The 13314-nt window shown below is 46.7% G+C and overlaps 2 protein-coding genes across 5 annotated transcripts; both read left to right on the top strand.

The window, feature by feature from the left end:
• The first annotated feature begins 656 nt into the window (after nt 1–656).
• HYKK (hydroxylysine kinase) lies at nt 657–6096 on the top strand. 3 transcript variants are annotated; one of them, XM_018081545.1, is made up of 6 exons: nt 657–692; nt 904–983; nt 1240–1590; nt 2327–2463; nt 4707–4890; nt 5560–6096. In XM_018081545.1, exons 3-6 carry the CDS (start codon nt 1245–1247, stop codon nt 6036–6038), a joined length of 1146 nt encoding a protein of 381 aa, XP_017937034.1. In that variant the 5' UTR covers nt 657–692; nt 904–983; nt 1240–1244; the 3' UTR covers nt 6039–6096. The 3 variants fall into 3 exon arrangements, with proteins under 3 accessions (XP_017937034.1, XP_008931754.1, XP_029819029.1); XM_008933506.2 differs by lacking the exon at nt 657–692 and adding an exon at nt 725–791; XM_029963169.1 differs by lacking the exons at nt 657–692; nt 904–983; nt 4707–4890 and adding an exon at nt 2930–3002 and having other exon boundaries at nt 1074–1590.
• A 1037-nt stretch (nt 6097–7133) lies between these two features.
• PSMA4 (proteasome subunit alpha 4) lies at nt 7134–13028 on the top strand. Of its 2 annotated transcripts, XM_018081488.1 has the most exons (8): nt 7134–7259; nt 7419–7461; nt 8208–8370; nt 9653–9730; nt 9959–10047; nt 10852–10982; nt 11197–11320; nt 11592–13028. In XM_018081488.1, the coding sequence occupies exons 1-8, from the start codon at nt 7257–7259 to the stop codon at nt 11744–11746; spliced, it is 786 nt and encodes a 261-aa protein (XP_017936977.1). In that variant the 5' UTR covers nt 7134–7256; the 3' UTR covers nt 11747–13028. The 2 variants fall into 2 exon arrangements, with proteins under 2 accessions (XP_017936977.1, XP_017936978.1); XM_018081489.1 differs by lacking the exon at nt 7134–7259 and having other exon boundaries at nt 7448–7528.
• The last annotated feature ends 286 nt before the right edge of the window (nt 13029–13314 follow it).

Genomic DNA, 13314 nt, shown 5'->3' with positions numbered 1-13314 from the left:
TGGGGTGTATTTTGGGACCCCTCCTTCCTCCCATCTTCATCATCATCAGAGCACAAAGGGTACATAGTTACCTAATTCCTGACCTATTCTGTGGTTTAGGCCCAGATATGCTGTTCTGTCAACCGTCTAGGCCTTGCCTTGACAAAAGACTAAACACTTCTGCTGTGTTCAGAAGCAGGATTGATATGGGGAGCATAGAATGGGGTAAGAGGGTTAAGGAATGTATAAACAAGGCTGCTGGAGGGAGGGAAAGGAACAAGGGACAAAAGGGAGGGGGAGGTTGCTGCTTTTAAAACTTACTTCTAAAACTTACAAGTCTTACAAATATTAGAAAAATAATAAAAAAAAAAAAAAAAAAAACAAACAAAAAAAACAAAAACAAAAACATTAGGGGCTTAAGGCATCACAGGAAGTGGTGCTTTCCCTTCCCTTCTGTTGGACAACAAGAGCCGTGCCCGAGGTTTCGCTCTGGGCAGCGGGAGGAAGGGGAGGAGGCGCGGCCGGGGAGGCTCCTGCGCAGGGCCCGGGGAGAGCCGGTCCCCGGCTCTTCCCCGGGCCCTGCGCAGGAGCCTCCCGGCCGCGCCTCCTCCCCTTCCTCCCGCGGTGCTGGGGAGCGTTCGGGAGCGAGGGCTGGGCTGCCGAGGCCCCCCCGGGCCGGGCAAAGGTTGTCGGCGCTGCCTTCGAGTCCAAGGGTTGGTTGCTCGTCTGTCTGGGGGGGGAGGCCGAGCTCGGGGTCCCTGCGGCTGCGCTGCTGAGAGGGGGGAGCTGAGCGTCTGTCTGTCTGTCTGCAGGTTTGTGCTGCCTTTTCCTAGCGCGGGGATTGGGAAGGCCGTGGCCAAGCGCGAAGATTTAAATTGCTTTAACGTTAGGATTTACTAAAAAAATAGTTCTTGTCTTTTGCAGGCGTGAATTCGGAACTTCCTGGTCAGGGATTCAGCAGCTCTGTTCCTTAGGAAATCATTCCTGCCTATCAACAATACCAGGTCAGGCTGCTGCTAGAAATGAGCTAATAAAAGTACTCCCAGTTAATAAGCTTTTGACATCTGCTGGTTCTGAGCAGATGGAGTGCATCACTCCAGGAGTCTTTCCTAAGCAGCTGATAAGCTGTGATGTAAAACCTGGGCTGGCTTGGTGGCTTTTCTTTGGGAACCCTCCTCCAGTAGCTGAATGCATTTTGTTGCAGTGATTACTGCTTCTGATGTCAGAGTACAGATCATCCAGCTCCTCTTTTTCTCCTAGAGACAATGTCTTCTGGAAATGACTGTCGACCCCAGACTTTGACCAAACCAGCATTGAGTGAGAAAGAAGCAGCTGAATTGGTTGACAGGGTGTTTGGATTAAATGTGTCTTGGCTGAGGCCACTCCCCAGCTATGACGATCAGAACTTCCACGTGGGTGTCTCGGGAAACAACAACGGGGCTGAAGGTGCCAATGAGTATGTCCTGAAAATCACCAACTCGGCAGACAGCTGGGAGCCTGAGCTCATCCAAGCGCAGACCCAGGCCATGATGTTTCTCAGTGCTCAAGGCTTTCCTTCAGCTACTCCTTATCTCACAAAAGATGGTTCCATAATGTCTCTGGAGTCGGGAGGTGAGCAATTGCCAGCACCTTTGCTGCCCCACCCTTAGCTCAGCAGGAGCTTGTGTGTGGCACACTGTGTAGGTACTAAAGGGAAACTCTGGGCTTTTGTTTAAATATTAGGGGATATGTGTCAGGTGACCTGCATTCCACCCATAATAGTCCAAACTTAAAATACCAGAAGCCAAGCAACTCAAAGAAGTAATAATTAACTATGAAAACACTTTCGAAATCACTTCAGTATAATGAATTGGATAAAACATTTTTATGACATGTCCATGAACAAGAAAAGGAAAAAACCACCTCATTGACTAAGTGATGCTTGAAATTATTTGCCTACGGAATGGTGTAAAATACAGTTCTAACCCATCTATGAATCCACAACAAATTGCTTTGACAGTGCTAGGAAGAAAGATTGTGTTGACATTTGGCTTTTACTGTCACTGTAACCTTCATGCAAAATCTGAGATTCCTGAGACCTCCTGTTCTGCTGCAAAGCTGTCAGTGGGTGTGTGTTGGCAGAGTCAGTCCCAAGCACAAGGACTTGAAATCCAGCATAGATTGCAAGTGTGTTAAGGTTTCAGCATCATTGTACAGCACCCTGGTAAATCAAATCTTTGCACGCAATCTGTTTTATCAGCTACATCTGACGACTCCAACACTGGGATAAACCTTTTTTGCCTCTTGCATTAACTGCTACTCAGTAGCACATATGGAAGCCACTGACAGATCTGTCCTTGCTTGTCAGATCCTGGGAACAAGAAGCACATGGTCAGACTGCTGAACTACCTGCCAGGAACGCCGGTGGCCAAAATTGCCCCCAGTGCCCAGCTCCTGTATGAGATCGGTAAACTGGCTGCCAGCCTGGACAAAGCGCTCGCAGAGGTGAGTTCCCATCTGCAGCCTCAGGCTTCTTTCTCCCTGAGTGTCTCCTCAGCGTTTGTTCCTGTGCTCTGCCTGCTCTCCCGGGCTGCAGAATGCAGGCTGGCTAATGCAGGTGTCCCTGACTCATCCCTCAGTGTCAGCTCCAAGCTGGGCTGCTAAAGCCTCTCCCCGCTCCAGGACCTGTGATGAGGTGTTGGTGATACTCTTGCAGTGCATTTTTGTACCACCTACTGGGAGACAAGGATTTCCTTCTGCTTATGCAAGCTCACCTGCTTAGTGTTTCAAACCTGGCAAATAAGGAGAATGAACTCGAGGGTGCTCACATTAGGAGCATGCCAAGCTTGTTTTAAAGGATTTCTGTGTAGTGCACAGCTGGCTGATCCATTCCTTTGAATTCCTTTTGACTTGGTGTCTTTCTCCTGGTCATTAGCCCTGTGACCACTTAACATAGGTTCCTTCCCTACAGTGCCAGCTGTGCCAACAAACAGAGGTCTCTGACACTTCTCATTTGCACTGCTACCACTCAGTCTTAATGCAAAGTAAGTTATTCCTTTACTCTGTAATTATACAGGATAATAAAGGTGATAAATCAGCCAGTAATTAAGTTTGATACATAAAAGAACTCTTGCATTATTTATTGCCTTTCATTAACCTTTCCTTCTCATGTTCTGACTGCTAGCTTCAGACAATTATGAAATGTGAATTGCCAGCTTTACTAACCACATTCTTAAATTACAAAACCATTTTTCAATTGGGAAAGATAACTTGCAGTTGCCTTCTGGCACACTGGTCACACTCTTATAATGCGATTAAAACAATTTATATAGGCGAGCTGGTCTCAAAATAAGCCTGTGACTGATCCTGCCAAGGAGGAAGTACTTGATGAGAAAGCAAATTCTGAGGGAAAAGGCTCTTTATGCCCTTAACATATGGATTATCATCTACCAAGGCTTGTCACTTAAAAGAAAGCAAATTACAATAATTCTTGTCAAAACTTCAAAATGTTGTTGGCACTAAAAATAATACCTAAGGTATTAAGTTTCCTGACAACAGACCGGAAAGTACAGCCTGTCTTTTTTACCCAGTTAATTTACTTTATCACCTTGACAGCAAAGCACCGTGCCCTGCTTTGTTTTGTGCCCCAGCTCGTATTGCACCCCCTTCTCTGGCGGTGTCTGTCTGGCTCAGATGTGCCTCGCAGCCCCGAAGTGGAAATGAGTTTATGGCTGACCCCCTAAGGCGTGGCAGTGACGAGGGCTCCTGACTTACCGCCCTTACCGGCAGGTGGCTTCATTCCTCCGATGTGTGGCTTTCCACAGCATTAGGGATTCTCTATTGTGATTTTGGTTTAGGCTCGATGATGTTCCTTGTTCATACACGGTCTGTTTTGACTGTCATTTAGTGATCGTTAAGAGCCTTAATTACAAGCATAGTTTTTTGTTGTTGTTGTTGTTGTTTTTTTTAAGAAGAAGCCAGCTGCTCTCATGGGAAGTCTTTTTATTTGGTGCTGGTCAAATCTGGCCCACAGGCCACCCTAATAAGCATTCAAGGAGTGCAGGTGTGGGGTGTGCAGTGGGAGAGATGCTTTTCCTCTCTGAGTGCCTTTTCCAAACCACCTTTTCCATTTGCTGGTTAAGGACCTTGTTTGTTTGAAATAGAGAGGCCTGGCTGTACAAAGACAAATTCCTATAAGAATGAAGTCATGGTCAGTGTCTCCATGAAGGACTCTGTCCCCAGGGGTTTTCACACACCAGCTGTTCCTAAAGCTTGTCCCCAGAAGCTGCCACCTTTAAAAGCACGGAGTGTGCCTGTTCCCAGCATGCTGGCAGGTTTTGTGTCTCTTCTGCCCTGACATCTTTCTGCAGTGCCAGCTGTGCAGGCTGGGCTCTGCCAGCCTGGGGCTCTGCCTTGGCAAGGCCTCAAAGTCCCCACATCCCGTCACACTATGGACAGTCAACAGCAATTTTAGATTATTGAAGTGACAAATGACTTAAGATAATCTTTGTACCTAAACCATGGGAAAAAACCAACATTCAGGCTGTGTGTAGATATTAAGATGCTTGCCTTAATCATTCTTCAGGTTATTCTTTTACTTGATGCAAAGCAATAGTGCAAGTAATGGTGCTTTTCAGTGAGTCTCATTAGAAACCTGTTAAAGTTAATAGGGGCTTTGAATCAAGCCCTTTAATCACAAACCCAGCATTTCTACTTATGGCCTGTTTTATTGTGTGCTTTTTCCAAAGAAATTCCATCATCCATCAGTAAAAAGTCTGCATCGAGGTCAGTTCATTTGGAACCTGGCAAATGTTCCTCTTCTAGAGCAGTACATTTATGCCTTGGGCCAGAACAAATACCGTGCAGTTGTGGAACAAGTTATTGAGCAGTTTAAAGGGAAAGTGATACCCAAGCTAAGCAGTTTTCGAGCCTGTGAGTATTTTGTTCTCATTTTAACTGTGTTGAAATGAGACACAGAAAATTCTTTCAGGAGTTTGGGTCTGTGTAGAAGGAAAAAAAAAAGGCAAAAAAGTAAATCTCCTTTCTCCCCCACCTAGACATGGGCAAACATTGTGCTCAATGGACACAGCATCTGTAAGCCAGAAGGAATGTGCTGTCCAGGGTCAGGGTCAATTCCTTTCTGCTGAGTTTGCTTCCAGTTAAGGTGATGATTTTCTGCTGTTGTATCAGCTTACTGTTATATGAGTGCACCACTTCCTTTCTTAAAGGCCCAGATAAGTACTTAATCATACTTTTGGAATTCTGCTCACATTGATCTCGATGACAATGTGACAGTTCTATAGTTGGAAACTGCTACTGTGTATTTGGAAAACATGTAGCATATCACAGGTAGTACCAGACCAGTCAGATCTTGAAACATTCCCTCCATCCACTGCTGTCAGTGCGGTGGAGGTTCCTGGGCAGCAGTAATGGTGTGAAAGGCACCTCTTGATGCTGCAGGGGACTCGTGGTTTTGTAGTTGAGTGTTAGTTTGAGCGTCTATGCATCTTCTTAAAGCTCTTCCACTGAGAAATACGGGAGGGGGGGAAAGTTAAATTCTGCTGCTTATTAATTATTAAGTACTGTTTCTGCTGTGCTTAGGTATCAATCATGGAGATTTTAATGACTACAACATCCTAGTAGACTGCAGTTCTACTTCCCTGGAGAACCCCCAGTACAGAGTGTCGGGCATCCTGGACTTCAGCGACATGAGCTACGGCTATTACGTGTTTGAGGTCGCCATAGCCATCATGTACATGATGATCGAGAGCCCAGACCCTCTGGGCGTTGGGGGGCATGTTCTGGCGGGGTTCGAGAGCGTGGTGCCGCTCACGGCTGAGGAGAGAGGGGCCCTTTTCCTCCTGGTGAGCGGCAGGTTCGCGCAGTCGCTCGTCATCGCCGCCCACACGGCTCTGCTGTACCCGGAGAACAAGGAGTACCTCATGATCACAGCCAAAACCGGCTGGAAACACTTAATGACAATGTTTGAGATGGGCCAGGAGGCGGTGGAGAAGAAATGGTTTGAGACTGCCCAGGCGTACACGCACCGCGCACCTGCCCCGTCGGTCGGTGGCTGCTGAGGTGTCACTGGCAGTGACACTGGACCAAATAAAGGCAATAAAGTGGGCGCTGCCTGGACTGGATGGGACTTGTTTGCAGGCAGGGGTGGGAACTGGGCTTGGTCTGCCTTCCCCAGGGGCTGTGGCCATTTCTCGAGAGTGTGCCCGTTACTGACCCTCAGGGCACAGCTGTGCTGTTATTGGCAAAGAGTGTGGCTGTCACTGACCCTCAGGGCGGGGGTGGCTGTCACTGACCCTCAGGGCACAGTATGGGCTGTTTCTAACCTCAGGCACGGGTGTGGCTGTTCCTGCCCTCAGGGCACAGGTATGGCTGTTTCTAACCCTCAGGGCACAGGTGTGGCTGTTCCTGCCCTCAGGGCACAGGTGTGGCTGTTTCTAACCCTCAGGGCACAGGTATGGCCGTTCCTGACCCTCAGGGCACAGGTATGACTGTGTCTGACCCTCAGTGCGGGGATGTGGCCGTTCCTGCCCTCAGGGCACAGGTATGACTGTTTCTGACCCTCAGGGCGGGGATATGGCCGTTCCTGACCCTCAGGGCACAGGTGTGGCCGTCACTACCCCTCAGGGCGGGGGTGTGGCCGTTCCCGCCCCGTTCCGCCGGCCCCTCCCCGCGCGCGGCAGGGAAGGGCAGAGGCCGCCGCCCGGCCCGGCGCGCCGGGCACCCGCAGGCGCGGCGGCCATTTCCGACGCGGCGGTGAAGGCTCGGGCGCGGCCGCAGCGCCCGGTTCGTGCCGCGGGACGGGACCCGCGCCCCCGCCCGGCCCAGCGTCCTATCTCCGGCCCGCCGTGAGTGGGGGCGGGCGGCGGGCGGGCTGGGGGGTGCGAGGCGCGGCCCCTGCGCGGCGCCGGGGGGCGGCGAGGCCCTGGCGTTCCGCCGCGCTGAGGATGACTGTGCAGTGCGGCGCGGGCGGGCAGCGCCCTCTGGGGCCGGGCCGGGGGCGCTCGGGCCGTGCCGGTTCACGTGTCCCGTGTTCCCCCGCAGGCCCCGGTGCCGGTTTACGTCCCTGTGTTCCCCCGCAGGCCCGGTGCCGGTTCCTGTGCCCGTTCCCGCTTCACGTCCCTGTGTTCCCTCGTAGGCCCGGTGCCGGTTCCTGTGCCCGTTCCCCTTTCACATCCCTGTGTTCCCCCGCAGGCCCGGTGCCGGTTCCTGTGCCCGTTCCCGCTTCACGTCCCTGTGTTCCCTCCTAGGCCCGCTGCCCGCGGCGCGTCCCCGGCACGATGGTGAGTGACCCCCTCTCCCGGGGCTCTGCGGGGCGCGGTGCTGCCGAGTCACGGCCCGGGCCCAGCTCACCGGCTGGTTGGGTCTGTTCTGTCACACGGGGACTTGGAGGGTTGGTGACAAGGGACTGACGGTACTTACTGAGCTATTGCTTTTTACAGTCTCGAAGATATGACTCCAGAACTACCATATTTTCTCCTGAAGGTATTTTTTAACTCCACACTTTCAAGTAAACTCTGACTGCTCTATTCACCTTCTCACTTGCATGAAGGTTGGTTGTTTATAGCATGTTTCCATCTGTGTATGAGTTAGAGAAATCATATTTACCCAACAGAAGTAGTACCCAGTTCTGTAAGGACACCAAGGGTCCGAAGTGGACATTTCCAAATTCATTCTGACTGAAGCAATAATAAACCCTTCCCCCATCAGTGAGTAATATCACCTGCCACGTTTTTGAAATAACTATTTATCTTTTATTTGATATGGGTGGATTTTGTCACTGTTCCCTAAGACTGGACAATATCCTGCTGGTGCAGTCACACCTCTCCTTGTTATTCTTACACATGCTGAAACAAGTGTTTGCACACCATGTTTTCCTGTTTCTTAGATGGAGGAACTCAAAAAGTTCAGTATCAGATATTTTCTTTGATTATCAAAAATCCATTTTGGCTCATTTTGCTGCAGTAGAGACTTCTCCAGTTGTTTTTTTTTTTAATTTTTTTCAAGAGAGGGTATTTTCCCCATTTTTGGATTTTCCTTCTCTGATTCCTTCCTCCTGTTCAACCTGTTAATTTACTATCTGTTAATTTACTTCTCCAGTAATAGACTGGAGAAGTAAGAGCAGTTTGTATAATGAGCATCTGCCAGATTCTTGCAAGTTCAGGTCACCGTGTGAACTCGGTGGTTTTGGGTGTTATTTTTTGACATTCTGAATGGAAACCCTCTGCCAGGTCGCCTGTACCAGGTGGAATATGCCATGGAAGCCATCGGACACGCGGGCACTTGCCTGGGAATTCTGGCCAACGATGGAGTCCTGCTGGCAGCGGAGAGACGCAACATCCACAAGCTGCTCGATGAAGTGTTTTTCTCAGAGAAAATATACAAACTTAATGAGTGAGTCGAAATGACGATCAAATGTCCAGTGATGTTATTAGTAACAGAACACTGACTAGCACATAAGCTGCTTTTATTTAATTTGAAGTGTTTACAGTCTTTTTGTTTGGTGTTTTAGGCAAGTATGACTGTTTTGTCGTTGCTCACTTTAGTAGTTCTCCTTCTAAAGCAGAAATATTGCTGGGTTTGGTTTTTTTTTTTTATCTCTAGGAGTATTTTCCAGGTGGAATAGCCTGTTTGTTGTGCTGTGCCATACAAGGTAATGGTATTACAGCAGTTCAGAAAATGGGGAATTCTGTTTCACAAAGTACCATTGGGGGGCAGAATGAAGAATGCACACAAGAAATACCATGCTACTTCAGCTCAGTATCGTCCTCTGAGTCTTTGTTTTTCTTTGGTGACTCAAAGAGAACAAGATTATTGGATGTCTTAGGCTTCTTTGCCACAATTGTAGCAGAAACGATACATCTCCCAATTACAACTTCCATTTTAGTTCTCTGGAAATTAAATTTGGGATGTCACAGCAAAGATTATTACAGATTATGCTTTCTTGCCTGTAAGGGAGGTAGAGCTTCATCCTTGCTGGAAGGTGCACATGAAACACAAATAGTTTTTCATCCTGTCAGCCTCCCATTCTGTGTTGATCGTGAAGGCAGTTGGAACAGTAGGAAGCACTGGATTTTAGAGGAGGCAGTGTAACACTGCACTGGAGCAGTCCCTAGAACAGCCCTTCCATCTTTGGGGAAACTCCTAATTTCACAAATCCTTCTTGGGTAATAAAAGCTTTGTAGCAACATCAGGTTGGGCTAAAGAGTTCTTAAACAATGAAGGATGTGAAGTGCTTGGTTTTGTCAGGGTCACATCCAGGTCACTGAGTTTCAGTGACACAGATGCCGTGTGTCAGCCAGCAGCTCCCACTGGAGGCCTGTCACATCCGTGTGGCTCCACGTCAGGTGGCTCCTGAGGGGCACCTGCATGTACCTGATGGCTCCTGTAAAGCCACCCAGCACTTGATCATCCTTGGCATGACCCTCCTCTCAGAACTCTCTGTGTAACTCACGTGCTGACTCACCCACATTCGCTGTCCAGCTCTGCTCTCAGGAAATGGTTACTGAGATTTTTGGTGTACCCCAAAGGCAGGAGCTGATGAACCTGTTTTATGTGGCAGCTACGTAGTTTTGATCAGAAAAGCCTTGACAGAAGGTGTTGTGCTTAGAGCCCTGTGTGAAGGTGTGACTGTTGGCTGGAGGTGGATGGAGTTCAGCCTGTGCTTCCATTGCAGGGACATGGCTTGCAGCGTTGCAGGAATCACTTCAGATGCCAATGTTCTCACCAACGAGCTGCGACTGATTGCCCAGAGGTGGGTCTGCTGGGAGTTAACATGCTTTTACTTGCCTGCCCTGTCACATTGAGTTCCCTGCATGTTAAATCAAAATGAACATGCCTTTAGTAGATCAGAAGTGGATTGAAATAGAACAACTAGATCAAAGAGGCTCTAACTTGGGAACTTGTTTCCTCTTAAATGTTGTACAGACTACTGTTAGCAAAACAAGTTTTGAAAACCGTTTTTTCTCCTCTTTGATATTAGGTATTTGTTACAATATCAAGAGCCCATTCCTTGTGAACAACTGGTAACAGCTCTGTGTGATATCAAGCAGGCTTACACACAGTTTGGAGGTAACGAAGTGCCATGAGTCATTGTGTTATTAAATGTCTAAGGAACAATTCTCTGACATAATATGAAGGATCTAAATCTCTGGACAGCTCTACTGAATTCTTCTCTTAACAAGTTATACTGAGAAAAACAATAGCCTAATTTAAGAGGGGAATGGGTAGTCATGGTTACTGCTTTGCTGCTGAAGGTGCTACTTTTTATTGATTGGGAAATTGATGGCTCAGATGCCAGGCCATTGCATAGAATGCTTTGAGTGCTCTTGTATTTAATCAGTGCCTTCAAAAGACCAGTAGAGAATTGTTTGATGGGCAGCTTTTCAGTGTTTGGGGCCCACCCAAAATGTAACACTTCAAAAAATACTATTTCTGTGGCTCGAGCAACGAGGTTGTCTTGTTCCTTAGTATGTGAACATTAGTATGTATTCTCTGTTTTACATATATGTAGTGTGAAAGAATTACCTTTTTATGTACTTGGCTTTTGACACTGTTAAGTTAAACACTTCAACAGCTAAGCTACGTACTTTAAATATTCAATTTTGATTTAAAGTCCTGAGATGATAAATTACAATTTGTGGAGACAGAAATGAGCTGCTCTTAGGGTTAAATGGAATAAACCTCTGCTGCCCCCCACCCCACGACTTAGAAAGAAATGCTGGCATGCTTATCTCAAGCAACAGAAGTGCAGGACTGTCTGTTAAATCCCAGTTCACAGGAGTAGATTTGGAAAAAGAAATCAAAGAAAATAATTGTCAGTCATGACCAATCTCGTTACTAAATTTAGATTGCTAATAGCCTTCTTTTCAACAGGAAAACGTCCTTTTGGTGTGTCGTTGCTCTATATTGGCTGGGATAAGCATTATGGATTTCAGCTGTATCAAAGTGACCCTAGTGGAAATTATGGAGGCTGGAAAGCCACATGCATTGGGAATAACAGCGCCGTAAGTTCTGGGGCTTTTCTTCTCAAAAAACAAGGAAAAGGGTGTAAATTGCACTGTACTAATTAAACTGAGTTGTTGGTTACTAGTGCAGGAGAGATTTACAGGTAATTTCAGCAATGCTGCTCTTACTCATGTATTGATACTGTCTGCCAAAAAGCCCAGCAGTTTGGTTGATTGCCCAAAGATGCCTTTTTAATTTCTGTCAAATTTACAGGCAGCTGTGTCAATGCTAAAGCAGGACTACAAAGAAGGAGAAATGACCTTAAAGACTGCCCTGGCATTGGCCATCAAGGTCCTGAACAAAACCATGGATGTTAGCAAGCTCTCTGCAGAGAAAGGTGAGCTCCTACAGTGACACAGGGAAGGCACGTGCTCTAGGTGTGGGTTGTTGGCCCTTTTGTCATGCAGATGTAGGGGTGACACAGTGAGTGTGTGTCTGGGAGGAGATGATGCAGAGATGATGCTCTGGTGTGCTCTGCCTGCAGTCAGGCTGCTGGCAGGGGGAGGACAGGAGCCTTCTGCTTCCCTGTGATGCCAGAGCTCGCCCTTGTGCTGCTCGCTGTGCCCGCAGGACAGAATGTAACGCGCTGTCTGTTCCATGTGTTTCAGTTGAAATTGCAACACTGACAAGAGAGAACGGAAAGACAGTGATCAGGGTTCTGAAGCAAAAGGAGGTGGAACAATTGATTAAACAACATGAGGAGGAGGAAGCAAAAGCTGAACGTGAAAAGAAGGAAAAGGAACAAAAAGAGAAGGATAAATAGAGTATGAAATCAAGTGTTCTCTAGATAATAAAGGACCTGCTTCAGTAAAAGATAATCTGGATTTCTGTCTGGTAGAAGCCTGCAACTACGCCATGGAGGACCCAGAATTACTTTTGATGAACCAGGTCCTTAATCATCATTTAGATAATTAGTTTACTGCTCCTTACATTGACCAATAATTGCTTTAATTCTTGAACACACTCTTTCTTTCATCTTCTATTTTTTATTATGGAATAAAATTTAAGAAGAATAGCGATGGGTGTCTTTATTTCCTTAGTAATGCCTGGATATGCACAATCTTGAGGAATTTATTCGCTTTAAACCATTAAAACAAGATGTATGCTAGTTGGTAAAGAACAAATATGGTGTTAGAATTGTTAGAATTTTGTGTGTATGTGTGGGCTTTCCTTTTAAGGTAGTGAAAAGAGCTCCATAGTTTGAGAAGTCATTTCACAAATACAGAATTAAAGTGTGCTGGCATGCCAAGTTTTAGTTTTGGCCTATTTTGTTCTATAACAGGCTCTGTCAAACTGATGGTCTTGCAAGCAGTAGTGTTTTAAAAATGCCCTGTAGCAAATGTGTTCAGTTTATCATAGCCTTCACCAGTGCATGTGTTTTGTAAGAAATTAATCATACCACACGAGCTGTATTCACACAAACTAGAAAGACATTTTACAAAGGCCATGTGAAAATGTTAATCTATCTTGTCAGAATAAAAATAGGTAAATAAAAGAGTGCATGATTTTAGGCCATGTTGACTATTTCACATTTTATCCTGAAAGAAAGTTGAGATGTTTTATGTTTAGCTTAGTGTTGCTGATACTTCCTCAGAGAATTTGGTTCCTTTCTCTGGCACAACAGCCTTAAAAAATACCAGTTAACAACCTGAGAAATCATAATGTTTGTGCATGAATTAGAAATTATTATAATTTTTGTCCAGCTTGCCCCTATACTGAATGCAAGAAAGTGTACTTGCCAGATAAGCAAAAATCTCTTCTGAAAAAAAAAATAGAGGAAATGAAAACAAGTTATTGAAAATTATTGTGCACCCTTTCAGATCTCAAAAGCAAAGTGAGAAGCTCAAGTGACCTGCTTAAATGTGAGGCCTTACTTGCTGAATTTCCAGCTGTGACACTGGTGATCCAGCCCCTTTGTGCCCACCCTGGATTGTGTCCATCTTGCAGCTTTTTTGGTTGGTTGGTTTGGTTTGTTGGGAGTTTTACCCCAAAGGTTATGTGATGTGTACAGGAGTGAATATGACCATTTAAAGAAACTGAGTGAATCCATGCAGTGTTTTGTTGTTAATCCATCCCAGACATTTTTGACTAAAATGTACTTTGTCAACATGGCCAGAAATGACCCTTCATCTCCACTAAACCCATTTTGGAGCTCGCTGCTGTGAGAGTCACTGTTGAGAGCAGAGGGAAGGAATCTGCCTTGAGGTGTCTGTGCTGCCCCTGGTGCAGAGGCCCTGCACTCTGGCAGCCTCTGCAGGGACAGCAGGGCTGGCTGGGGGCTCTCTCCAAGCTGCAGGACCTGCTTGGTCATTCTCTACAGCTCAGTGCAGG

The sequence above is a fragment of the Manacus vitellinus genome, unplaced genomic scaffold, assembly GCF_001715985.3.
Source record: "Manacus vitellinus isolate BGI_N305 unplaced genomic scaffold, ASM171598v3 scaffold_53_pilon, whole genome shotgun sequence".
In the NCBI taxonomy this organism is placed as follows: Eukaryota; Metazoa; Chordata; class Aves; order Passeriformes; family Pipridae; genus Manacus; species Manacus vitellinus.
Note: the sequence above shows the minus strand (reverse complement) of the source record. Positions and strands in the feature narration are given on the sequence as shown.